This window comes from Opisthorchis viverrini, assembly GCF_000715545.1.
Source record: "Opisthorchis viverrini unplaced genomic scaffold opera_v5_195, whole genome shotgun sequence".
Classification (NCBI taxonomy): domain Eukaryota; kingdom Metazoa; phylum Platyhelminthes; class Trematoda; order Opisthorchiida; family Opisthorchiidae; genus Opisthorchis; species Opisthorchis viverrini.
Genome location: NW_008751848.1, coordinates 565986 through 591433, shown reverse-complemented (window position 1 = coordinate 591433; position 25448 = coordinate 565986). Strand labels below are relative to the sequence as shown.

The 25448-nt window shown below is 39.6% G+C and overlaps 1 protein-coding gene across 1 annotated transcript in view; it reads right to left on the bottom strand.

Moving 5' to 3' along the window:
• Window positions 1–25448, bottom strand: part of T265_07901 (hypothetical protein) — a gene marked incomplete at both ends in the record, with an annotated part of 72032 nt that overhangs the window by 5586 nt on the left and 40998 nt on the right. The window contains 2 exons of the mRNA XM_009173558.1: window positions 4965–5700; window positions 21983–22210. Coding sequence (XP_009171822.1) covers window positions 4965–5700; window positions 21983–22210 — 964 coding nt within the window. The remainder of the gene's footprint in view (window positions 1–4964; window positions 5701–21982; window positions 22211–25448) is intronic.

The window sequence follows — 25448 nt, the reverse complement described above, 5'->3', positions numbered from 1 at the left end:
TTATTTATCAGCAGATATTTTTCTGTTGCCTTCTCTAACAATAACTTGATACGCTTCCGTGGTTTCTCAATAGAACATATATATCAAAAGACGCACGAAATATAGGCATCCCGACCTCCGTTGAAACCTACTCTACTTAAAGACATTGACACGAAAGCAAGCTCTAAATTGTGCCTTATTTTAGCCTTTCATACATCTGTTTTTCCTGAGATAGTGTGCATGCAAGTTTTTACGTTTGATCAATAGGTGTGAATCATGCAAACAATAACTAACTGAGTGCTAGTAAGAGATAACTAGTATACATCATCGCGATTATGACAAATATTTGTGGTGAGTATATATTCTAATCCATTCCAAGATATCAAATCACGGAACATGGTAATCGACATAAGGAAATTTGAAATTAAAAAACTGAGGCGTGGATAGTGGTACGGATTCGTAAAGGGAAAGGGAATGGCCTGTCGGCCAACCCCATGTCTCTTCCACCTTCACTTATTTATCTCCGGTCCCATGCCTGAATTTGAAAACCCAGGCGACACAGGCTCCAGAGTGTGACACATATGTAACACACGTTGAAAATTTTAATTTGTCACATCCGCGGTTGTTGCAATCTAGCCAGAATTCCATGCAACCCATAAATCAAAGATGTGATGTTGGACAGCCCTTTCCAAAAGTTCAGAAAGCATTCAGATGACCAGTGGAAACCTTTATCCTTGACGTGCCCGGAACTCGGGATACGTGAACAAATGGACGCAAAATTCCATTCGGGAACGAACTACATTCAAACCTGTGATAACTGCAGTTTTCGGAATACTGGGCTTAAATCATTACAGTGTCTCATTCCGAAGGGAAAGTAAAATGCTCCTTTGTTTAAAGTAAGCCCTACGCAGCGTTCCAATTCCCACTTATTTATAATGAAAAGATCTGGGAGAACTCTACTTTACAACTATCTCAGGGCTCCATGTGAATTTTAAAAGCAATCACTGTAGGCAAAGGAAAGCATTTTCAGTCTACTAAGAGCAATAGTGAATCATTCAAGATCATTTGACTATTTCTTCAAGTTGGCCAAATCACTGGCAAATCTCGACATCTGGTCTCCGAATACCACTAACCCAACCTTTTTTGGACTAGTGAAACTTTGTCTCTCCTCTCTTTGTACAGTCATTTCGGACTTACTCGCACATATTCATACACGTTAAAGCACCGTGCCTTTCTGGCAGGAAATAGTCAGTTTTGTGGGAGAGGGGCTGTCAATAAAATCAACTCAGTGTCCTGTCACAGTGTCTTAATCACAAAATACAAATCCTATCTTGAATTAGATAGATTTTGCCTGCTATGTAAGAACCGGTCGTTAAGTTGATGTGAACTTCTAACTGATCAACCATATGAGGACAAAATCAGCAGTAGACTCTCGATGAGCTTTCAGCCTACGGGCTTCACTTTATTTAATTGCTAATTAAATCAGATTATCCCAAGACTCCGCTAACCCAAAGTAGTCATGTCAAAAAGAGGAAGTTGGGTCATTTATCCCTTTTAAGGTAAATTTTTCTGGAGGTTTCTTAAGGAAGAAGTCGCCTTGCTTGATAATGGATTTGAATAAACGTATTTGGCAATTGTGTTGTTCTCATCAAAGACAAGCGGCAGGATATCATTCAGCGATATCTGAGTTGATATATAAATACCTTAGAGACGTAGCTTGGGTACCTGTTCCTTATAAGGAAGTGCAAAGGAATCCTAATCAACAACTATCGGAATTACAACAGGTTGTCACTAAGAAATCCGAGTAACCGAAACAGTTCTTGCCAATACGATACTCTTTCGAATCCTTTTTTGACATTTTAAAAAGAGAAGGGAGGTTTTTGCACAAGTCGATGAGGATACCAATTTTGCAGTAAGCCGCGATTGTTGTCAATAGAGATGGATACAATGATTGAGATTATTTGCACTTTGCCTCATACTTACTTCGAAATACCAAGCTGATCCTATTCCGACAGTCTGCTAATGCCCTTACAGATTAACTGCGAACTCCATGTTGAAGAACTCTTGAGAGCACTAAATGTGATTGTTTGGCGTACGAAATTTCAACGGATATCCAGTCATCACTGAGTGTTACTCTGCAAGTTTCGGCTTGGTCTGCAGGTCCCACCGAGTTAGAAGTTATGGAAAATTGGTGCAATCGCCTATAGCAGATCACCGCCTAAATTTACGGACGACCGACGGGATAAATTATTTCACGAGGTTGATCGTCGGGTCTTCTAACCCATTTGAAATGATAATAAACCGGAACTTTCATCGTCTCCATTACCGCATCACTATTGCTAACTTCTTGGGCAACCCGGTAGCATTCGTTTTTGTGAAGTCGGTAAAAGTACCCGTCGACCAGACTTCATGCATTCTACAGCGTTAGAGCAGTCCACCCACCGTAGTTATCTCAAACTGATGAATGTATACATGATATCAGCAGAATCTGGCGAAAAGCCCGAGATTTGCCTTAGTAGACGAATGCCAACAAACCAATTCATATGATATGGGATAACAGCCTGGAAACCCGAGTAAGCAGCCTTTAGGTGGCTTAATTGATAGACGTTCCTCAGCGAGCCAGACATAGAAAATGAAGCCTGATGGCTTGTGGCATGTGCAATTTTTAGTGATAACCTGAACCCTACAAATCTTCCGCTATGAGGGTTCGGTGAGATACGGCTCGCGCACATATTGTGATTCCACACGCTCAATTAATAAGTCCGTCCAACTGATTTTGACACAAAAGCAAGTGCCACACTGGCAAACTATACGACTACTATTCCTTTCAGGACATAGAATCACCGCAGGGCAATGGTCGGCTGTCCAATGCGCGGTGTTAAGTGTTAAGTGGATTTGGTTGAACAGAGAACGAAGGTGCGTCAGAGGTTGTATAGGTTTCCTAGGAATCAGACGACAAATGTTTCTTCACAGTGAATACCTTTTTAACGAAACCGAAGGACACAAAACATCTTCAGATAATTTTCAACAGACAAAGATCAAGAATTCATGTCACGAATGAATAATTAAGCGAGCGTCCATAGTTTTATGGGGTTTTGACCAGCAGCATAGAAGTATCTGGATTTATGCAGCTTACAGCCAACACTTGCTTTAACAGGAAGATTAAAGTGGTCCATTTGGATGGGTTCTAATCTGAAATATAAAAACGCAGATTTCTGCTCCACAAAAATCCCCTTTGCCAGTTTCGGTTGAACACCCTTTCCTTAATTAGTCTGCAGACGTGCTGATCCCAAAAATTTCGCGCTCACAAATTTTCCTCTATTCCAGCAATTCAGCTATCATATTTTTGGCAGTTGTCTCTTCTCAACTAATTTGCTCTCCTTCCTGGGGGAACCACTGCCGGCTATTCCAATGTATGACCTACTTAAATGGAAATTGACGTCCGGGGATGTCATCAAAATCCGAGCCACATTTCCCTACTGGAAACCAGAAGTAAAGTGAGAGTAGAGTAGAGAATGACCTCAATCGGCTCAGTACTTCTGACGACCGACCATAACTTTAACATGAAAATCCCTCTCTATTTTTAAACTTCTCAAATTGAAGCCCAATATGCCATCCATTTTTGATTGATCAGTAAGTTGAGCAAAAAGGCTGTTTATTATAGAATGCAAATAATTCCTTTGGGGTTAAAACGCTTTTTAAGCAAAGTTCATCTTTTCAATAATTCCAGAAACTTCTATCATTGTTCACTGTATTTCAGGCTTCCGTCTGTCAGAATGTCGACAGGAAAATGTGACCGCACTCTCGAAGCCACACTGGTTTAAGCGTTTTTAAACAACCACAATGTTTTTCACAACCACTTACGCACTCTATCCACCCTGCTTTCTCACACAAATATTTGTGCAGCACATTCGTTGTCCGGTGTGGCGGCAAATTTCATTGACAGACTTTCAATTCCCATATAATTTTTTCTTGTGGCTGTAACACCACAGTGATATTCACGGGTAGCCAAAGTGCAGTTGTACTGTACCATTCACCACGTATAAAACTTCTTCCTGTTTCTTGTCACACATCTGCCTTGAGCGTCAGATCAATTTTCCATAACACACATCTCACGGTCATGAATTGAAACAGATAATTCTATAGGAGGTTGCGTCGGACGCCCAATACTACCTGATGGCTGGCATTATTTATCACCTTGAGCGTCAGATCAATTTTCCATGACACACATCTCACGATCATGAATTGAGACAGATAATTCTACAGGAGGTTGAGTAGGACGCCGAATACTACCTGATGGCTGGCATTATTTATCACCGCCTTAATGGGCAGGTGACTGAAAATCGGGTTGGTGTCCAAAAGTTCACAGTACGGCTAGTTGTTTGCGCTTCCTACGGGTGATTCGTAAAGCTTCATCATTGACATTCTGCAGCTGGCCAACCTATTATGCACAGATGATGAAATTTTATTGTGTTGCCAGTTACACTTAGACAGAAGTGTGCTTCACTGTGTAATTCCACTGTTGAAGTGAGTCACGGAAGGACCACATACTTAACTATATGAATATAATGATTGATTAATGGAGTTTTTGAGGAGGGCGATCTTTCCAGAAGCAAATTTTTGGCATGATGGTGTGAACTGAAGGACAGAATGTACGCGCAGTTTGTAACATTTGTTGCTGGATATACTCAGATATGCCTCGACTGACATAAACACTTGGTCACTGTTGCGACACGAGGAGATCGCTTTCCTTCTAGACTGGCTGTCATGTTGGGAGAATACGATCACTGTAGACGAGGTTTGATTCCCCCAATTCAATTGATGTAATCAAAACCAGATGGAGTCCTTATGGAGAAAAATAAACTGCGCGACAACCAATCAATGACGAGATAATTATGCTTGCTTACGAACCTTCCAAGCAAAATTTAATGACATCTTCGACAGCAATAACTAAAAGGCACGGATTCTACAAAGCACAAACTTACCTGCGTACGATTTGGGCACCATGTCACCGTATCCCACCGTCGTCATGGTAGCAATAGCCCACCACAATCCGATTGGTATAGATGTGAAATCGTTTTCTGGATTGGTACTCAGGCGTTCCGCATAGTAAATCAGGGCAGCAAATAGAACAATAAATACACCAAGAAAAAATACCAGGAGGGAGAACTCTTTTGCGCTAGCTTTAAAGGTCAAAATGAGAATTTTCAACCCAGAAATATGCCTGGTAAGTTTGAACAATCGCATAACGCGCAGAATACTGAAAATGTCCACAACCGGTGAGGAAGGCATCGTCTTGTCGTTGAAAGTGTACAAGCAGGTTTCAGTATAGAAACTCAAAAGTGCAGCGATGTCAACCAAGTTAATCGGATCTTTGATGAACGCGCATTGATCCATGGTCACTGCGAACCGGATGAGCAGTTCCACTGTGAACCACAAATTGCAAATACATTCAATATAGATAAAGGCCACATTTTTCTGAGGTCTGCTCACGCGATAAAATGTGTATGCGGTGTCTAACCTCTTTGTATCGTCAGTTTTGTTGTACGTCGGAAAAGTATGAAAGTTCATGAAGGAAGACGCATTGCGGATGGAGAAGGATTCATTTGATCCACGACTGTTGACTGAATACAATGAAGGAGTCAGCAATGTTGGTGAGGTGTCCAGACAGTAAGCAATTATTGAGAGTATGATGCAGGTGACGGACAACAGGGCGATGCACTAAAGAGAATGGAAGAGAACATTTAGTAAAATAGGTCTGGAAACAAGTTTCACACGTACATTATATCAGAAATCTATAGTTACATCATTGTGTGAGCTGCACATGACCTCGCGCCATAAATACTTGAAATTATTATGGGAACTGGTTTACCTAGTCTTAGTGTTTTAACGATAAGATGGACTGACACTAAAACAATTTCCCCCTGAGAATTACCTAATCAAAGCTATTTATATACTAGTGACTTATTGGCCGCTCATTGAGGCATTAAGGAAAACCAAACATGGAAGAAGAGTGTTGCTTGACCTGAAACTTGATGGGCCACGGAAGGGCCATCGTGTGACTTGGTGCGCGCCAGCGCTAGAAGGATGGGGTAATTCCTCCAACGATTTTTCGTTTTCTCTTTAGCAGATAAGCAATCTGTGGATTCAAGTGCCACAGTTTGATTGATCGGTGACCCACAACAACTTTAAGTTCCAGTGAATGGCGTATTAAAAACATAAAAATTAAAATAAATAAGTCGTATTCTTTCAACGATTCTGCGTCTTGATGTATGAAACTTTCTTGAAAGGATTGTAACAATTTATCGGTGAGCGCCCCGAACGGCTGGAGGAAATATATCTGCCGATCCTATTAGTTGTTAGAAGCTTTTGTTCGGGCGAAAATAGCTTGTTAGTCCTTGGATCGTGATCCTACAATCGCCCACAAATCTCGTTCAGTAGTTTTTGTACATTGATCCAGCTGATACATGCTTACTAGTTTACCTTCAAAAGGGCTCCACTTCATGAAGTTTCACTATGTCAAAATCCCAACATATGATCGAAGTAAAAAATCAGTATTAGTTCACGTTTGGAACTTGGCCTTCGCAGTTTTACGCTCATACATCAAGGATTTCATTATGCCACCCCAGTGATAGACTGAATATTAGAAAAATGATACAGGTGTCTTCACTAGCTCCATCGTCGACAGTTTTGTGGGGTTCTGCATCAAGGATTTCATTATGCCACCATAGTGATAGACTGAATACTAGAAAGATGATACAGGTGTCTTCACTTGCTCCATCGTCGACAGTTTTGTGGGGTTCTTTGGATGAAAAAAAACATTTTAGCCAGGTCAAACAGGTGGTATTAATAGGCATTTCAAGCTGTCTAACTGTCTGGTACCTTTTTCATGTTTTCGTGCTGCATTCTCACTTAAAATAGCATATAACAATTTCATCACCTTTTATTCTAACCAGTTAGTTGAACAAAAACTCAAACATTCAGGAATATGGCGGCCGGAAATTTTAAAACCTAGCGCCCCAGAAATCCAACGAAACTGATATCTTCTCTGATTCTCCAAGGGACGGCTGAAACAGGACAACTTAAATTATCTTTCTGTGGTCATATAATTCAAGGCTAAAGGCTAAATTCACTTGGACGCACCATTGATTGTAGAATGTTTCATGTGTTACTGACGCCCGATCGATCATCTACCTGGTCTCACACTCGATTCAGATTATAACTAGGCTGAAGGACCTGTTTTCTGAAACCAGAATGCTTTGTCTGACAGAAAGGCCGTTTTCGAAGAGCACCTGTGCTGCACTCCACAACCAGCCGAAACGGCAACACTGAAACAAAGAAATCTGCCATGCCCGTCGTATTTTATGACATGTTCTAGTTACTGATGAGTAGTGGGAGAAATATCTGTCATCATGTCTTGCAGCCTGTGATGCAATAGGTTTCCGGTGCACGCAACAACGATGTTTTCTCGAGTGGTCACGAAACATTTGCAGACCAGCTGAAAACCCAATGAACGAATCACCTACTGTCTGTTCAACAGCTGGCATTTGCATACACTGCTCACAAATATCCGTTCCTATTGTTAAACATTAAAATAAAGAGTTTGTCGATTCTCGCGTTTCCAAAGTAATTCATTATACGCAAGAGGAAAGAAGCAATATTCAAAGAAAATTCAGAGTCCAACAAGCTCCCACAGGGGTCTTGTCAATACGGCTATTTTTGTAATCACAATGGCTAAATGAAAATTCTTCAATAATTTTCAGCACGAGCGATAAACAGCAATGAGCGTCTACTCCACATTGCAATAAAAACGAAAAGAAAGGTGTACTCCAGAAGCGTGTCGGATCTGCCAAATTAGGTGGATAGTCGAAGAATGCGGAAATACGCTACAAGTTTTTGTATGAGGGGGTAAAAATTTTTTCCAAATATGCTTTCACCATGAAAAATAGTAATTACGGTTGTTCGATGTTACTTAAGTCCAACACACCAATATTTCATTAAAATGTCTGGAAGTGAATTCATTCTGATTTTGGGGAAGTACGTCACCCAACTTGGAAATCAACGCTAGACAGACAGAGAAGAGAATTTTTCAAACGAGTTGAGTATTGATTAATACAATTAAAGAGCTTGTGTAATTTGATTAATGAGTTGAGGCACTCAAATTATCGTTTCCGGAATTTGGTTGGGTATTTTCCCGAAAAATATTCCTCATTCAAACTTATGTATGTGCACGACACTAATTTAACCAAGATGCAATGAAGCGGGGAAGTAGGCTTACCTGCTAAGTGGTGACATCTGTAGAATGGGTGCGCTCAAATCTGGTTAGCGAGAAGGAACTTGTTTTTCTTCTAGGTAGGTATTTGCCCCTGAGCTACAGTAGCAGCGAGACTAGTGGTGAGACCTCAAGGAGTTTTCAACAACCCAACGAGTGATGAAATAAGTCTATAAAATGTACGTTGTTATCTCAAGTTTTGTATGTCGGCACATGGCCCATTTTCGTGTGGCCGGTTTCGTTATGTAACAAATAAAATAGTTATATCTGTGGCTCCTTACTACTCGAAACAACGACAATTTAACCTGGCTATTGATTAAACTTTAGACACCGACGTGTACTACTCAGTTAAAAATACCGCCTACCGGAAATCCTGACTACGTATGCTATTAGGATGTCTTTTTTCTGCAATCAGTCCCTCCTTGATGTGATTAGGTAAGCAGTCTGAAGCAAAGGTTGATTTACGAAATAACCACAGCGTTCGGCACACTTTCCAACGTGATCTATAAGTTCCTGAGTTTATCTTTTGGTCCATTAAGCTAATGAGGAATTACTGAGGCTCAGTACAACGATAACTTCTGACCCGATTGTATTATCGAAAACGTACCTTCATATTTCATAGCGTCATACCCTATTTAGTATAAACCGTTTGGACTTCATCTCGTTTAACTTCTAGCTACACGTAGGTTAGTTGTTGGCGTGAGCTTACTGTTTCGCACCAAACTTCTTCATCGCGACTGCATCCGTCTAGGCTTGGGCGACCTGACAGTATTTCAACGCTCGTGCTTCTTTTGGGTAGCATAGCAACCAACTTGATGCTACATATTTCTTCAAACTTTGGAATCATTACTAAAATAAGATTACACAGAACTTCACCAAAGAAGTCGAACACATTTGAACTCCTTGTCCTGCAGTGGCCACCAACAAGGCCGAGTTCTCCCAACAGTATGGTGCTTGGGAGTCGCAAAAATATCCCTTGTAGAATCACTAACAGTTAGTACCACAGACAGTTACAACAAATTTTGCCTTCTGATTTGTCCGTCTGTCTTGTGCTTTGTAAGTTTTTGCTTTAGTATTTCGGAATAAGGTTAGTTATCACACTCTATTACAAAACACTTAAAAGGTTTCAACTTGTTTCAATTATATTATTGTATCGGAGGCAAGTGGAAATTTCCTTGTTCAGAAGGGTTGCCTGGAAAATTCAACTACTGGTGGAGGAAAGTGTTTCTAAAGCATTATGTCACGACAGCAAATTTTTAAAGAAAGTTAATTTCAATCACTTAGTTTGTCCACTCAAAATGGGAATACGTAGGAAGGCTTTGTAAATGAACTGCCATCCCTACAGTGGAAATGTTATTTTCTAGGACATACCCAGCATATCGTGACCGGTAAAATATTACAAGCTTCCCACTGCCAGTCATGCTTTGGTCTGAAATCACGCGTTGCCACCGCCTGAGACATTCCTGTCTGGGACTGGCCATCAATCAAAATGCAATACAGATGACCACAAAACACTATACAATTGTAGCATTTTTGGGCTGATTTTTTGCAAAAAAAAGCATTTTGGAAGTGAAACCATTTTTCCTTTTTCCTATATCAGGCTTTTGTGAAAAGAAAACAGTCTGGAGATTTCAGGGTAGCTTTAGTTCGTTTGTATAACTTATAGGGGAGATGCTTTTTACGATTTGAAAGGAGTGTTTTTCATGGGAGCGAAACTTCGATTTTGAGAAAAGTATATTTGGTTTCGATCATCGTAAGTTACATAGCGTCCCCTGGAAAGAACCTGTTTTACCTCTTACATGAGTATGAAGCTGCTCGTGGAAATTCACGTTTTTAGTTCTATACGGGATGTTGAATATGTCAAGCACAAAAAATCAGGTTAATTGTGCAAAACTTTAGCAAAAATAAGTAATCCGTTATAAGCATTAATAAACCAATTCAAACCCAAATTTACATTTTAAACAGAACGTCAAGTAGTGGAGAAATTTATCCACTTAGGCTTACTTACCATAGAGAGCGGGTATGGCTTCATATCCCCCAAGCATTAAAAACGCATTTGATATCTAACTACAATGGTCACTTTTTCTGGCAATTCGAAACAGTAGATTACCAATTTTTTGTGACGGTGCAATCCTAATGACTTGTGCATGAGTTTTCTCTCGTAATTACTCATCTAAGATGGTACTCGTCATTTCGACTATTGATATCAGTTAAAAGAATATTTCACTCAATGCTTATCGAGATAAAACAAATGCGCAACCTAAAAAGTGGTTTCTAATTTCAGTAGGAAATTTGAGCAGCCTCGAATGGAGACATGCGTTTTGGATTGAGCAAAGGTTTACTTTGGAAAATACTCAGGGTTCGGTAGGCTGAAATCAGTGATTGTTCTACGGAGTGAGGGAGATGGGACCGAGTCATACAGTCTTGAATTTTTGATCCCAAATATTTTCGTGACACGCTGAGAAACAGTCTAAGTTTAAGATATATAATTGGATTTCTGTGTTCTTGAGCACAATTTGCCATTTCGAAGCAAGCATTTTTCCTGCAGATTAAGTCCAAGTAGATCTAATTCACCCACACTTCTTTTCACTGATGGGCTAGTCAGATAACATTTGGAATTCTCGGTCAGCGCTAAATCCGAAGCCGTGGAAACTATGAATATTGGCAGTAATGCAAGCATCAGGGCTGTGAATTAAATGTAGTGCTGATAATAAATAACAGATATTTGCTGTCTGAGTAGAGTACCCTGGGGACGCTGCGTCTGGACCGACTGTATGTCGGTCTCGAAGATCTGACCACGAAATTTGTAAGTCCATTCAAACAAAGGTAGAGATTCTGCAACATAAGATGCACAAAATTCAAGCTAAAACGCCTAAAGAATCCAAAGTTCAGAGTGCTTTATTGGCCTGCTTTATGATAGAATTCATCCCAGGCACTAAGTAATGACAGCGGAAGCTGAAAGGATCCGGAAACTGAAAGCAAAACCCTAAGTTGTTTTGCAACAACACTCAGAGGCAGGTGAACAGTGGGTAAATAAATAAGGTAATTCGAGCGCCTGGACTTTTGTCCAACTGGGTAAAAGACCAGAATATCAATGTCCATTAGGTCGTCCATCTGGTCTTGCAAAGCAAAATGCTGAAGCTAGGACCACTAAGTAAACAATTGGCGAGTTCACTGTTAGAAGACGTTGCACGACATCATATGCTTCCTCAGAAGCCGGTCACTACCCATGCAACAAGCCACCTAAAAATCCTTGGTGTGGTGGAGTGAAGCAAACATTGGCTGATGATACCACAAATATATAGCATAAGCACTTCCTGAAACTACAGAAGAGTACCACGGTTGAGTTTTGATTTCATCGGCTAGAGTATTGGACAGAAACGTGTAACCGATCTTGACGTCTGACCAAATGAAATTAAGGGAGGCCAGCAGTGCTGCTTCTTCTAAAAGGGAGTGGATCTGAGATCATTGGTTGGAAAAAATAAGCCATGTAAAGTTGTCACGAAAGTTATGTTACGAAGTATAGATACGGTTGCTGGCGAGAATCACTTCTAGGACAGTCGGTTAACTTTTAACGAAAGTAAGTAAACGGATGGGTGAGCATGAAATTGTGTTTGTGGGGAGTGGTTTCGTCAAGTTTGCCTGCGGCATGTAATTACCTAATTAGACACGGCGTTTTGCGGCAGTCGACAGTTGTTTGTCCCAATTTTTGATGACGATACAATGAGAGGGTTTGATTAGGCTAATAAAAGCTTGGATCAACGGCCAGGAGCATCTGTGAGAAGAATGTAGCCTAAACAGTCAGTTTTGTTTATTAGACACGGCGTTTTGCGGCAGTCGACAGTTGTTTGTCCCAATTTTTGATGACGATACAATGAGAGGGTTTGATTAGGCTAATAAAAGCTTGGATCAACGACCAGGAGCATCCGTGAGGAAGAATGTACCTAAACAGTCAGTTTTGTTTAACATTGCTTGTGTACCTCCACAATTTCTGCGCTCTGCGCTAGAACAGATTTCGGTGAACACATCATATCGGATTCAGGTTGTTCCGTTGTTTTGCTTCAACTGATGCAAACTGCACTCACTGCCCAGCGTCGAGTTTAATCTTATGCTGTTAAAATAGTTTTTGATGCTCCTTAAAGCCCTAATCTGAATACTACCTAACCCAACTAAGATATCAACCAAAGATTACAATTAATCATCGATCTGCAATATTTTCAGGTGACTGCAGCTGTACGACTGTTTGACGTTTTGGTTCGATTACCTTTCATGACATGAAAGCTTACTCCCTTCATAGGCACACTATAAGTTAGAATGAAGTGGGGGAATATTGCGGTAGGTGAAGTAAAAACATTTTTAGAAGCATATCAAAATTTCTAGTGAACCTGACAGTAATCAGGTGACTGTCACACAGTGGTGTACGTAAAAAGTGAGTATATATGGACCTCTAAATCCAATAAATTAAATAGAATGGTGCAACACATGCCTACTCTGGAAGTATTTAGGACAGTCAAGAAGGATTTTGGGTTAACATTTGTGAATCAGTCGGGGTTATTTTTCGTAACTGGGAATTTTCCGTGTGTCAGGTTGACTTTGCACAGTTTTGAAGATCTGTTTCGCCTTTGGCGTTTGAACGTAGCGACATTTCAGAATTACGAAAAAATGATACAACAATCGGAATGATGCACTTTTTGTTGTAAAATGAAGCATAGAAAATCATAGACTGTTGATGAATGGAAACGTTGATCGTAACAACATCCAACCAGCTGAGCAAAAATAAGTAGTCCAGTTGTTCGAGGCACATCATTTAGATCAGGTTCGCCATCAACACAGTCCCTATCGTGAAAAGAATTTGCCAGAGTCCCTGTGACAGAATATTGTAATCAGTCACATCAATCAAAATGTTAATCTTCGGGAACGTTCAACATACCCCCGCACCTCATGTTGGTCATCAAGTGTATTGGACCTCTTTAAACTATCACATGGCCGTTGGTAATTACCGGGAGTTTTCATCTGGATAGTCGTTCGGAAGACCGAATATTTATCGATCCCAGTAGTTTGAGTAAGCCCGAATGGTGAACCTTTAGGTCAAACTTCATGATCTTTCAGATGGTCCGTTGAGTATGCTAACAGTCAGTTAAATTAGGCTTTAACATCCATTCATAGCTCATCCGCTGGGCGAGCTGTTTGGGGAGCATCCGAGTCTATGAAAACGGAGCTAGCACTGGAACCCAAAGGGTCAAGTGTCCACTGCCTGCGACCTATTTGGGCTCTGGTAAAACACTGACATGGCCCAGACTTTCGGAAACTCGATAGCATGCCCACTGGAATATTAAGGTGGAGTCAACGGTTCCATCCCACTGCAAGCTTATTCTATTGAACAGAGATTCTCAGTTCTCAATTCACGTGCCTAGCATGCCCACACAGATTCACTTGAATTCGAAAAGGGAGCGCAAAATTACGGTAAAACGCTTCCCGAGGGTTTTGACCGTTAGAAAAAGTTTAACTTGTTTTGGAACGAATCAAAGTGATCTAAGTGTTCGAGATTATAACATGGTGCAATCCGCGGATCTTGGATAAACACTTTTCATGATTAGGACATTAGCACCCGCAAAAGTTGATTTATGGTTCTTGGGTTTTGATTTATCAATTTTTATCGGGTGTTTCCTGAATCCCAATGCGTTTTACACAGCCGGCGTATCTTTCCTTCGACCAGCCTTTGAACTGGCATACACGTGGCTTTGATACCTCTTATTGAGCTTTTGCAGTTCTGAAATGCACATTTTTAAATAAGGATATCCAAAATGTAGGACTCGGCTTGATACAAAAACTTATTAAACTTACAGAACAAGTTTGGAGACAAAAGGCCAAATTACGAGGAGTTGTACAACTTCACTAAAATTCACCTGACAGCAATATCAACAAGTATATTTTTTCTGTATACATTGCATTTAATGATACACAAAATTCGACGAATAAAAAACTCTATTTACAACATGCCATCTGATTGCAAGCAGCAAATAGCGAAATAGATTTTATCTTCAAGCTGCCTATCAAGATGAGGAACCATATTTGAATACACCAAATAAGGGGAGCAGAATTCTTTTACTTTTATGGCCACCGTGTACGTAATTTCCGATTGACAAAAACAAACAAACATCCGGTTTACCATCGTTTCACACTCAATTGGAGCACTTAGCCTAAAATTAAGAAGTTTGTGACAGTAATATGTCACTAGGTTTCCAAGATTTCATTCCGCACTCCTCACGTATTAGCTAAGTTTCATAGTTTTCATCGCACTGATAATGTTATTCAATTATTCTTTACATTGTTTTCAACCAAAACGTTTTCTTATATTGGTCCTGTTTGATACATTTTTGGAAATGAGATGTCCAACTGTGCGTTGTATGGATGCAGAATTAAGCTGTTAGCGTATTCGAACTTCTGACAGCCTAAGCCAATCCGTTATGTGTTTCTGAATGGCTTCACTGTGGATCTCACACTAAGGGCTCACAAGCTGTTATTCCATTAAATAAGCCGTGAAGCGCAAGTGCATAAATGTACGGAAGAAACAACGTCCTCAGTAGCTCAGTTTCTGTCAGCCTTGGTAGTCGGTCGTTATGATTTATCCCCTAGGTGTTTCTTTTCCTTCCGCCACATGTGTTACGATTTCTCGTTTCAAGAGCGGTAAAATCCTCCCCTACTATTGAAAACACAACAGTCTTTCATCAACACAGTGATGTGGCATCAAAAAAGATTTTTCTATCTTTGACGTTTAGATTCAGCTCAGTAATTTTCCGACTTGAAGCTATGATATTTGTGCACAGTGTCTTTAGCTACGAAATTTCCTTGTATACAACGAAGCGTTACTTATGGTTATTTCCAGTCTTGATCACGTAAGTTGTACCGAGGCATTTACCAGGCATGTAAGCTTGGGTAGCTTCACCACTGTTCCGCGCGCATAATTGTCTGTGTACAAAAAACCTAGATCCCCTTATGGAGAGGCGTTTTATTGGATAACTGCTTTCCAGGCTTTGGTTGAGCTAGTTTTTACCAACAAGACAACATTTATCTTACTGACAGTAGACGCCTAACGGTAAATGTAGCATGCCGATAGGATTTAGATACGTCCTGTGTGTCAGATGATGAAAATGGTGTCCGTTTGACAAACCAGGAACAAGCCGCTTGAGTGGAAACATCTTGGATGTATGTTAGTGGGGAAAACTAGGCGGTGGTGAAACTATTAATCCCATAGAACAGATAACTTGCAAAAGATCATTCCTTGTGTCTTACCTAGATCTCTGTAGAAAGGTTTATTAGAACCATACGTACTACTTAATCACAGGGTAGTTGTAGGTAAAGAGAAAAAAAATCATTCGACAATTGGAGGCACTGTTGCTGCATGTTTTTACGAGAATCCAAACAGCTGTATAATGGGGGAGCCTAATTGAGGAATACCAGTTTGTAACGATTTTACTAGGAAAAACAAACTCAAATTTAGTAGACAGAGTTTTGGATAATGTTTATTTCAGTGAACAAACAAGTAAAAGTCACTAGTTAATTATTACCCGAGTACTCGTAGCCATTTAGTTTTGTTGACAGAGCTTAGTAGGCCAAACAACAAGTTAGCAGACGCCCCGCTGGCAGAAAAATAATGATGTAAATAAACGGGTGAACTTTTTGTTATTTACCGACTGGATTTTCAACCCAAGTTGACTGATTCACTTGGATAGTGGTAGCTGGTTAGCTCCTACAACGTTACCACTATTTATAATAGGCAAAAGTAACTTACTCAACTTTTTATACTTCAGTTCGTTATCGAGATCGTTGCATTTCATTGCAATATTAATAAGCTGGCTTAACTTCCCTGGCCAATCACGAAAGTCACAATAGTAAAAAACATATTGGTGCATAATTTCGTAGCGGTTTCTCTATAAATCCTGACAAAATACCACAACATATGAACTCATCGAATCCATTTTTTTCACTATCCCTTTCATAGTAGTCTTGTTTTCACTAGTTCTTACATTCTGTGCTTGACTGCGATGAATAAATGCAAATATCTAGAATCTAGGTCTATATAAGTTACAATCTTAACGCCCAATCTTAACGCTTGATAAAGGCATTTGAATTTATGGGCTATTTGCATGCCGCAACGATATTGACGAGAATCCCATCTCAGATGCTCAAGTTATAGACGGATCAGAGACGCGATCGGTAGTGACGATTAGACCCCAGACCGATTCTGATAAAACTTTTATAAGTATTTTGGAAATAAATACGTTAAGCTGTTTACTACGTGAGACCTTTGGGGTTGGATATTGGCATTATGGACTAAGTTTACCAAACCAGTGCTATGCACTCAACCATAACACTGCAGACCTGCGAATAGAATGCTCTCCACTCACTTGTGATTGTACCACCAAATATTTCCACTTATTAAAGATAATCTACGAGATAAAAAAGAAGAGTATTTCGGGAAAAGGATCCTGCTTGATTCCTGAACAGGCAGGCTAAATTGGTGCCTAGAAGACCTCTTCGTTTTTCCTGTACGCTTGGAGAAACAATGAATTAATCAGGAGCGTTAAACTATTTTTATAAAATGAAATTTCCTCAGGTTTTCAGCGATAATCCTGCATCGGAACACATCCAAAATTGCTCAGGGTATAGCGCGTTAAGCACGTTTTACGTTCCCCTTATGAGCCTAGACAAATTAATATTAAATAACGAGTAATAATCAAACGAATACTAAATAAATAATGAATACTTAACGACAAAAGTATCGCCAGCTATAAATTGAAAAGGGCAAGAGTTTTTCATCAGCCATTATGACTGCTACCTGCAAGCCCAGACGAAACAAGCCGTCGATCAATATTACTGGACGAACATCAAATAAAAGTGCCGTTCATTTTGACAAGGAATCTAAAAGTACACTTTGGTACAGAGCGCAAGTGACCGCTGAATTTCACTGTCGTTAGGTCTTACAAGACGCGTTTCGACTGATCTGATTGACAGAAAAAGGCCTCTAATTGTCGCAAAGTTTTAAATAGGCATTACAGGTATATTTGCTGGAAATACAAAGAACAGTAGTACGAAAGTCCAGATTCAGTCATATTAGGGAGATCATCGGTTGTGGATATCACGAAAGCCCATTTTGTAGCCTAAATTTTGTCACTCTGACCTAAACTGGGCAGCATCTTTATTGATCCTATCATGGTTTTATTAAGTAAACATTGAATTTCTTTTGTCACAGTAGAATAATTTCCCTACTTTAATTAATGGTGTCTCAGATGGTTATATGAATTCAGTCACTAGGTAAAAACTTTGCAAATCTGTCGGGATATCCCAACATGACATAATCATCATGCTACGAATCTCAAGTCACGAAGGTTTTGTTGAGTCCTTGCAAAATTTCCAGTAGGTAAAGTTTGGAAAGTGCGGGAGTTTTTCGCAAAAAGCATATCTCAGAAGCGCTGTCTTAGAACCGCTAGGAATATTTCAAAAGTGAATATTGTAAACACCTTTTAAATTCTTAATAATACTGAGAATCTTATTGTTTGGGGGAGAGTTCTTCAGAATCACCATTAAGATTGAAGCTCAGTTGTGGTCACATTTTCGACGCGCAACTTGCGCATAGTCCAAATTTAAGTTGGGAGATACGATGAATGCCTATTGAAGAAGGCAGTAACCCTCGAGAATAGCGAAACCAGCGGAAGGTCATTAATATTCGTCATTGACTTTATAAGTAGTATTGCAAAAGCAGGGTAGTTTAGTGCGTTTAGCTTGCGGTTCTAAAAACAGAAAATTCTATTTTTGCAGTCATTTACGTCTTAGTAGTCGCATCTTTTAATACTATGGCTCAATGGACGCAACGCAAAAAGAAGCTAGTAGTATTTTCAAGTTGCTTGCTCACTCAGTATTTGTTGTAGTTTACCGCTGGCAATTTACTTTGTCAAAAGGATTACTGGTTCGCGCCAAAGCTGTTAGTTGAGATTTGGTATTTATTGGAGTTTAATTTCACCAACAATGGCTTGATCTTTTACTCCCACCAAAATTGTTTTAGTGCTCGGTGCAAACTCCCTGACGGCTCACTATTGAATTTGTCCGTCAAAAATTATCGGTCAGAACTGGTTCCAGAATTTTCATGGTACTTATTCTGTGTGAGTGGAAAGATCTAATCTTAGTTGCGAATTAGGAAGGGTCATGCGGAAACTAATCTGAGTCTTATTGCATATCTTATCATAAATTCTTCCATTCACACATGCCGAACAATTTATTGTGAATTGTTACTAAATTGGAAAGATGTTCGTCCTAAGATGTCAATGTTGATAAAAACATGATTAATAGGACTTCGTTCCGTTTAATACAACTAATTATGTTTTGTGAAGTTTATCTACATATCACAACAACGCTTTTGCTATTTCGCGTTCAGCAGTTTTTCCTTCTGTCACTAATTGTCGAAAGTTTTAAATAGGCATTACAGGTATATTTGCTGGAAATACAAAGAACAGTAGTACGAAAGTCCAGATTCAGTCATATTAGGGAGATCATCGGTTGTGGATATCACGAAAGCCCATTTTGTAGCCTAAATTTTGTCACTCTGACCTAAACTGGGCAGCATCTTTATTGATCCTATCATGGTTTTATTAAGTAAACATTGAATTTCTTTTGTCACAGTAGAATAATTTCCCTACTTTAATTAATGGTGTCTCAGATGGTTATATGAATTCAGTCACTAGGTAAAAACTTTGCAAATCTGTCGGGATATCCCAACATGACATAATCATCATGCTACGAATCTCAAGTCACGAAGGTTTTGTTGAGTCCTTGCAAAATTTCCAGTAGGTAAAGTTTGGAAAGTGCGGGAGTTTTTCGCAAAAAGCATATCTCAGAAGCGCTGTCTTAGAACCGCTAGGAATATTTCAAAAGTGAATATTGTAAACACCTTTTAAATTCTTAATAATACTGAGAATCTTATTGTTTGGGGGAGAGTTCTTCAGAATCACCATTAAGATTGAAGCTCAGTTGTGGTCACATTTTCGACGCGCAACTTGCGCATAGTCCAAATTTAAGTTGGGAGATACGATGAATGCCTATTGAAGAAGGCAGTAACCCTCGAGAATAGCGAAACCAGCGGAAGGTCATTAATATTCGTCATTGACTTTATAAGTAGTATTGCAAAAGCAGGGTAGTTTAGTGCGTTTAGCTTGCGGTTCTAAAAACAGAAAATTCTATTTTTGCAGTCATTTACGTCTTAGTAGTCGCATCTTTTAATACTATGGCTCAATGGACGCAACGCAAAAAGAAGCTAGTAGTATTTTCAAGTTGCTTGCTCACTCAGTATTTGTTGTAGTTTACCGCTGGCAATTTACTTTGTCAAAAGGATTACTGGTTCGCGCCAAAGCTGTTAGTTGAGATTTGGTATTTATTGGAGTTTAATTTCACCAACAATGGCTTGATCTTTTACTCCCACCAAAATTGTTTTAGTGCTCGGTGCAAACTCCCTGACGGCTCACTATTGAATTTGTCCGTCAAAAATTATCGGTCAGAACTGGTTCCAGAATTTTCATGGTACTTATTCTGTGTGAGTGGAAAGATCTAATCTTAGTTGCGAATTAGGAAGGGTCATGCGGAAACTAATCTGAGTCTTATTGCATATCTTATCATAAATTCTTCCATTCACACATGCCGAACAATTTATTGTGAATTGTTACTAAATTGGAAAGATGTTCGTCCTAAGATGTCAATGTTGATAAAAACATGATTAATAGGACTTCGTTCCGTTTAATACAACTAATTATGTTTTGTGAAGTTTATCTACATATCACAACAACGCTTTTGCTATTTCGCGTTCAGCAGTTTTTCCTTCTGTCAAAAGTCTCGTGAAGAGGAACCACACATGAAAATTGACCATTATTTCTTGATCCTCGGAGACTTTTTGTAGGTATAGGATTCTCGGAAGACCACCAGTGGGGTCGGATGCATTGTAACATATATCATAACCCCCATCCGAAACAAGTAGTATGACAAAATATGTCCGATGTGCAATTAGGGCGAACCAACATTACCACGGATTTTTTGGCAATTGTTTTTTTACTTTCAGTCGAACCTGCAGCGAATCTGCTAAGCAGCAAATAATGAGCCGCAAACTAAATAGGCTTAAGACTGGACACTGATCGTTCATTCACTCAAACGGGAGTCAAAATTACCCCGCAACTCACTAGCCTAAAACGTGCGCTTCACGTACAGGAAATTTTATCCAGTGCAGTAAACCAACTGTATCACGCAATCTGGTAAGAACCAAGTCATTTACTCACATTAATTTCAACCCAAACCCCATTTGGAATGAAATTGCTCGCTGAGTGATTAAACGTCTTCCCTTATTGCTCTAATAAGGATGTTAACACAAATGTACCTAAGTGATCACTTAGTTGCTAAGTTCTAGAGGATGTTGGAGTGTGACTCTGTCGCAGCTATTCAACTAATTGAGAGAGCCATTATGATTTTATTCACTATGGGTACTGATGGCACAAAGTTGGGTTTCTCACCAAATCTATCTTCACTCCACACCAGTTACACGAAGACGAATTGGATTTTGCAAGTCATCAGGGTAGTTTTTTTTAAAGAAAATTGTGTAATTACTCTTTTTTCAACCATTGATACGAACACATGTCTGCGTGCAGACGTTTCATGATTGCCTCTAAAAGCCGTGATATCTGATGCATTTCCAGTTTTCTTACGTTGTCTTGGTTTTAGAAGTAAAGGCCTGTAGATGACTTGAACGATAAAAATGTCAGTGAAAATCCATCGCTCACTACGTGTTGTTGTACAGATGGATAACCATCTGATTTTTTTTTGGAAAAAAACTCGTTGAATATTTGGCTGCTGTACAGAAGCAGAGTAGAAATTGTAGGGTATTAACGGGCAGAGAAAAAATGTTTGCAGATGTATCAGGCATTTTCATTACACTAGCACAATGTGAAATTGACTTCATATTCAGGCTTGTTTAGACCAGGTCGCTTCCACGTTACTACTGGGTAGCAACTATGACACAGTGAGCATATAACTCATTAAATGAGAAGCCTCCAGAATATGCTTTTCCTTCGCTCTTTCTTCGAAGCGCGAATTTACTGAACGGAAGGGCAGTGGTTCGAACCCGACCTCTGCCTTGCGACTTTCCTTGTCTAGACTTGGGCATCCTGGCAGTATCCTAGCCTTCGTGCTTCCCTCGGGTGGCGTGACAGCCAGGCACTGGAAGGGTGTTACAGCTGAACGCTTTTGGTCTTTCTTCGCAATAAATGTACTTGCTTAGAATGCTTCAACTCTGGGTGTGATATTACCTGTCATTATTTCATTGTTCACTCAATGTAGAAGCTGCCTAAACTGATTGATGTCCGCTGTTTTGCTAGTCTATGCAAATGAGTCACTGTTGGAAATCACGAGTAATGAAAAAGGAGGAATATGTTGGACTTCTTCAGGAAGTCTAACAACTCCAGACAGATACAGCGACCTGAGTCAAAATCGCTGACTTGTTTTATTACATGGGCTATTGCAGCCTGTTCGGAAGCAGGGAAAATAATGTGACACATCAAAAAGTAATCGCCCTGGCAAAATACAGTGTTTTTTTAAAGATAAACGTTAAGCATAGACAAGAAATAGTGCTAAACACGTGTGCATCTGAATGGGCGTGTCCACCGTAAAGCAAACAGAAGGTTAGAAAATACAACTCACTTTTGCACCTGTCGATGAATGTGGCATTTCAAACATGGCCCAGACTTTTGGACGATATCGCTGCCATATCGTCAAGTCGTTACATGCGAACTCTTCCTCCAAACCGAAGCGTTTATACAGACTTTCCGGTAGGTGATCATCAGTGTCCATTTCGTACTTGTCGAGGATTTGAAGAGTAGCCTGAGTATCACGATGTGCCGTGTAAGTCATCCAACAACACGGCTCAACCTATGAGTTCCGCACAAACAGACGAAAACGTAAAAGAAGTAGGTAAGATAAGCATCAAGCCACCTATTTGAGTGCACAAAGTCAAGGTGCTTTTGAGGGAACAGTTAATTGACTGAAGTAGATATTTCATTTAGGCTGCATTCGCCATGCACAAATCTGACGAATTTTTTGAGGGGTTAAGACACTGCTGCTCTGGCAAGCATACATAATGAATCGCACCTTACAGATGTTCCTTCTCAAGAGATGAGCTAGGATGGTCAAGTCACGTCTAGGAAGACGCGAGCGTACAAAGTCAAAACGATTGTGTGGAATGACACTCCAAAACTACTCCATCTAGTCCTCTAGCCAAGCGTTCACAAGAAAATGACATGGTTTAAAGGGTGTCTTGAAGGGTAAAGCACTCCAACTTCGGAAGGACAAAAAACCAAAAGCACCAAGGATAGCCAGATTGAGCCCCATTTTAGTAATGTGTGAGAAAACAGACATAAGCTTATTCGTTCAGAGAACACCAGGTTTACATTTACCAATAAAATTATAAACTGACCAAAGCCTTTTTACCAAGTCCCTTCTATTTAAAGCCCATGGTTCTGTGAGCCCTGAGGATGAGCAAAATTTAGGAATGACGTTTACTACTGGTGAATCAATGGTGTCCAGTCGAGTTGCAATAACCTAAACATGGCCAACGGAGTGCAATTTGCGGCATATACTTTTCCATTTATAATGAGTGCAAGTTTGTAAATATGGTTTGAGTAATTCATCTATTTACTGAAAAGTTAACCTTATTGTAGTTTCCCAAAGGAATAACATATCGTTCAAATTTTTTAGGTCTCTGACTTTCAGTGCTTGGCTCGTTGTTCTTATGGTTTCAGAAATGACCCAAAAACGATCAATTGGATAACATTTGCACAAAATCGAGGACTGTTACTCATACCACATTTTAAAATGCGAGTAGACTGCCGAATCGCCCCATGAGACACGAACAGACGCAGCATTTGTTGTTTCAGTGTTAGATCTTTAACATTTTTTCTCTAGCTTTCAGTAAGTAGCCCTGTTTATGTTTTTTTTACATTTTCATTCCGCTAGAACCGCAGAATACTGGTGACCATCTCTTCTAGATAGTCAATCTATTGACACAAAAATTCTGTATGGTGCATTTATGAGCACTTGAAATATCCTTGTATACGGCACAGACACCACTGACCAAAGCATACTTCGACTTTGGAGTAATGTTTGCAGTGATTCATCGGATGACCTACCACTTGGTTTTGCAAAACGTAAATGTAGGGGAGTTTCATATTGCATAAGTTCATACAACCGCGTTTAGGCTTCCGGGAGAAAGATTACTAAATATGAATAACTTTCATTATGGGCCTGTGTCAGGCTGCAGTACAGGTTGTTTTGGTGTCAAACAAGTGTCACTGATAGCCTCATTGGATTTGTGAAAATCTCCTTATCTACCAAAGTGCTCCAAAAGAGTATGAGGTTCTATGATTTTGTCAAAATACATGGCAAAAATTGGTATTTCAGTGTCCTATTCGTAGACTGGACGTGTTTAAACAAATCTATCATATGACACCTGTCCTGCCTCTAATGTGAATTATGACTTGGATGAAATATATGGGGCGGAGGTTTAGGGAAGTAGCAATTTTGCGTTCAATATGGTGGAGCGCACGGAAGCGTTGCATGACCACGTAGGGGCTGCTGAACTTTTCATTTCTGAGGATTACAGCATACATTTGAATTATTGTAATTAAAACCACGGATTAGGTGTAAAACCGATTTATTTCAAGACCACAAAGGTTTTTGCATGCAAAGTGCATACATTCATGCAAGCGACTCCTTCATACACAAATTAGGCATTCTCTTTCATTATGTTTTATACCTCAAATTGTGCTTTACAGCAGGCTCAATAAGCTAGCTTCATCAGTTGAGGAATTTAATCTACTCGGTGTCCCTAAACAATGATGAGTGAAATTTCTCCCAGTTACTTACGAATGCAGATCCCAACGAAGGGTTTACTGTCAAAACTCAGAGGCCTGTATGCTTAGTATACTGGTCGATCTGAATGATCATGGTATGATCAACGTTGAACTGCAGGCAAGGTCATTCTCATCATATCAGTTATTGTTTAGTGTTACCGATCAACATGCATGTCCATCGTATGCGAAATACTACTATTAGAAGCAACGTGAAAATCACTGGCCCCCTGGGACAAAATTAATTTGCCTACCTTCTGTTGACATCGCAGTTCTCAAGTGGATTAATTATAGAAAAATCTAGCAAAGGTGTTTTATTTCAAAATAATTAGTGAGAACGTTGTTGATGCAGGTTATTGTTTGAAAAATGACAGTAAATAAAACGTAATATTCTATGTTTTAAGCGAAAATCACGTTGTTTTGATTACCCACTTGCAATCTTGCAAGCCGTAGGAGACACCTCACCAGATGTTTTTGCTAACAAGGGATGCAATAAGATCACTTGTTGGGTAAAGTCCCATGGCATTTACCCGAAACATTTTTTATAATATATGTATTAAATATAATAATATAATAATATGATATAATGATATATATTAGATTTTCCCGAGGCATTTGTTATTAGCTGTGACAGGACAGCCAGTGGATTTTTGTCTATGCTTTCTCCCTTAATTTTCTTTCTTAGCTGCCACTAACCAGTCACTAAATAATTCAACCCAGGTTACTGGTTTTTTGCAATTTTCTTTGAACCAAGCTTTGTACTGAAAAGTCGAGTAAGATTTCAATCACCATGGTAACACGTAGGCGCGAAATCTTCTTGTCAGCAAAACTTTTCGGTGCTGTCAGTCGAGCTGTTGCTAACTGACAGGATTCCTATACTTGGCTATGGAAAACCCTTTAGAGAAAAGCACTCTAAAATTAAGGAGATAAAAGCATAATGCAAGTTGGTAAGTCACCTTTAGTTGTAGATGCTGTGGAGAAAGTTCCTTTTTGTATATGTTGTAACCGAACGCGACAGTTATCGTAAAATCTTGGTTACAAGTGGAATATCACGAGAATAACCAGCAAAAGTATTCTCCCTGGAAATATCAGTGCACAGGCGAATACTTACCCACCGCACTATATTTTCTCCTTATTGTTAGTCCACATTGGAGTGGCAAAACTATAAACTTGAGTTTCACTCATATGGAAAGATTTGTCTGATTACACCTCTTCTGCCAGCACAGGTTCGCCCCAAAAACTAATCAATAAACTCACAACTT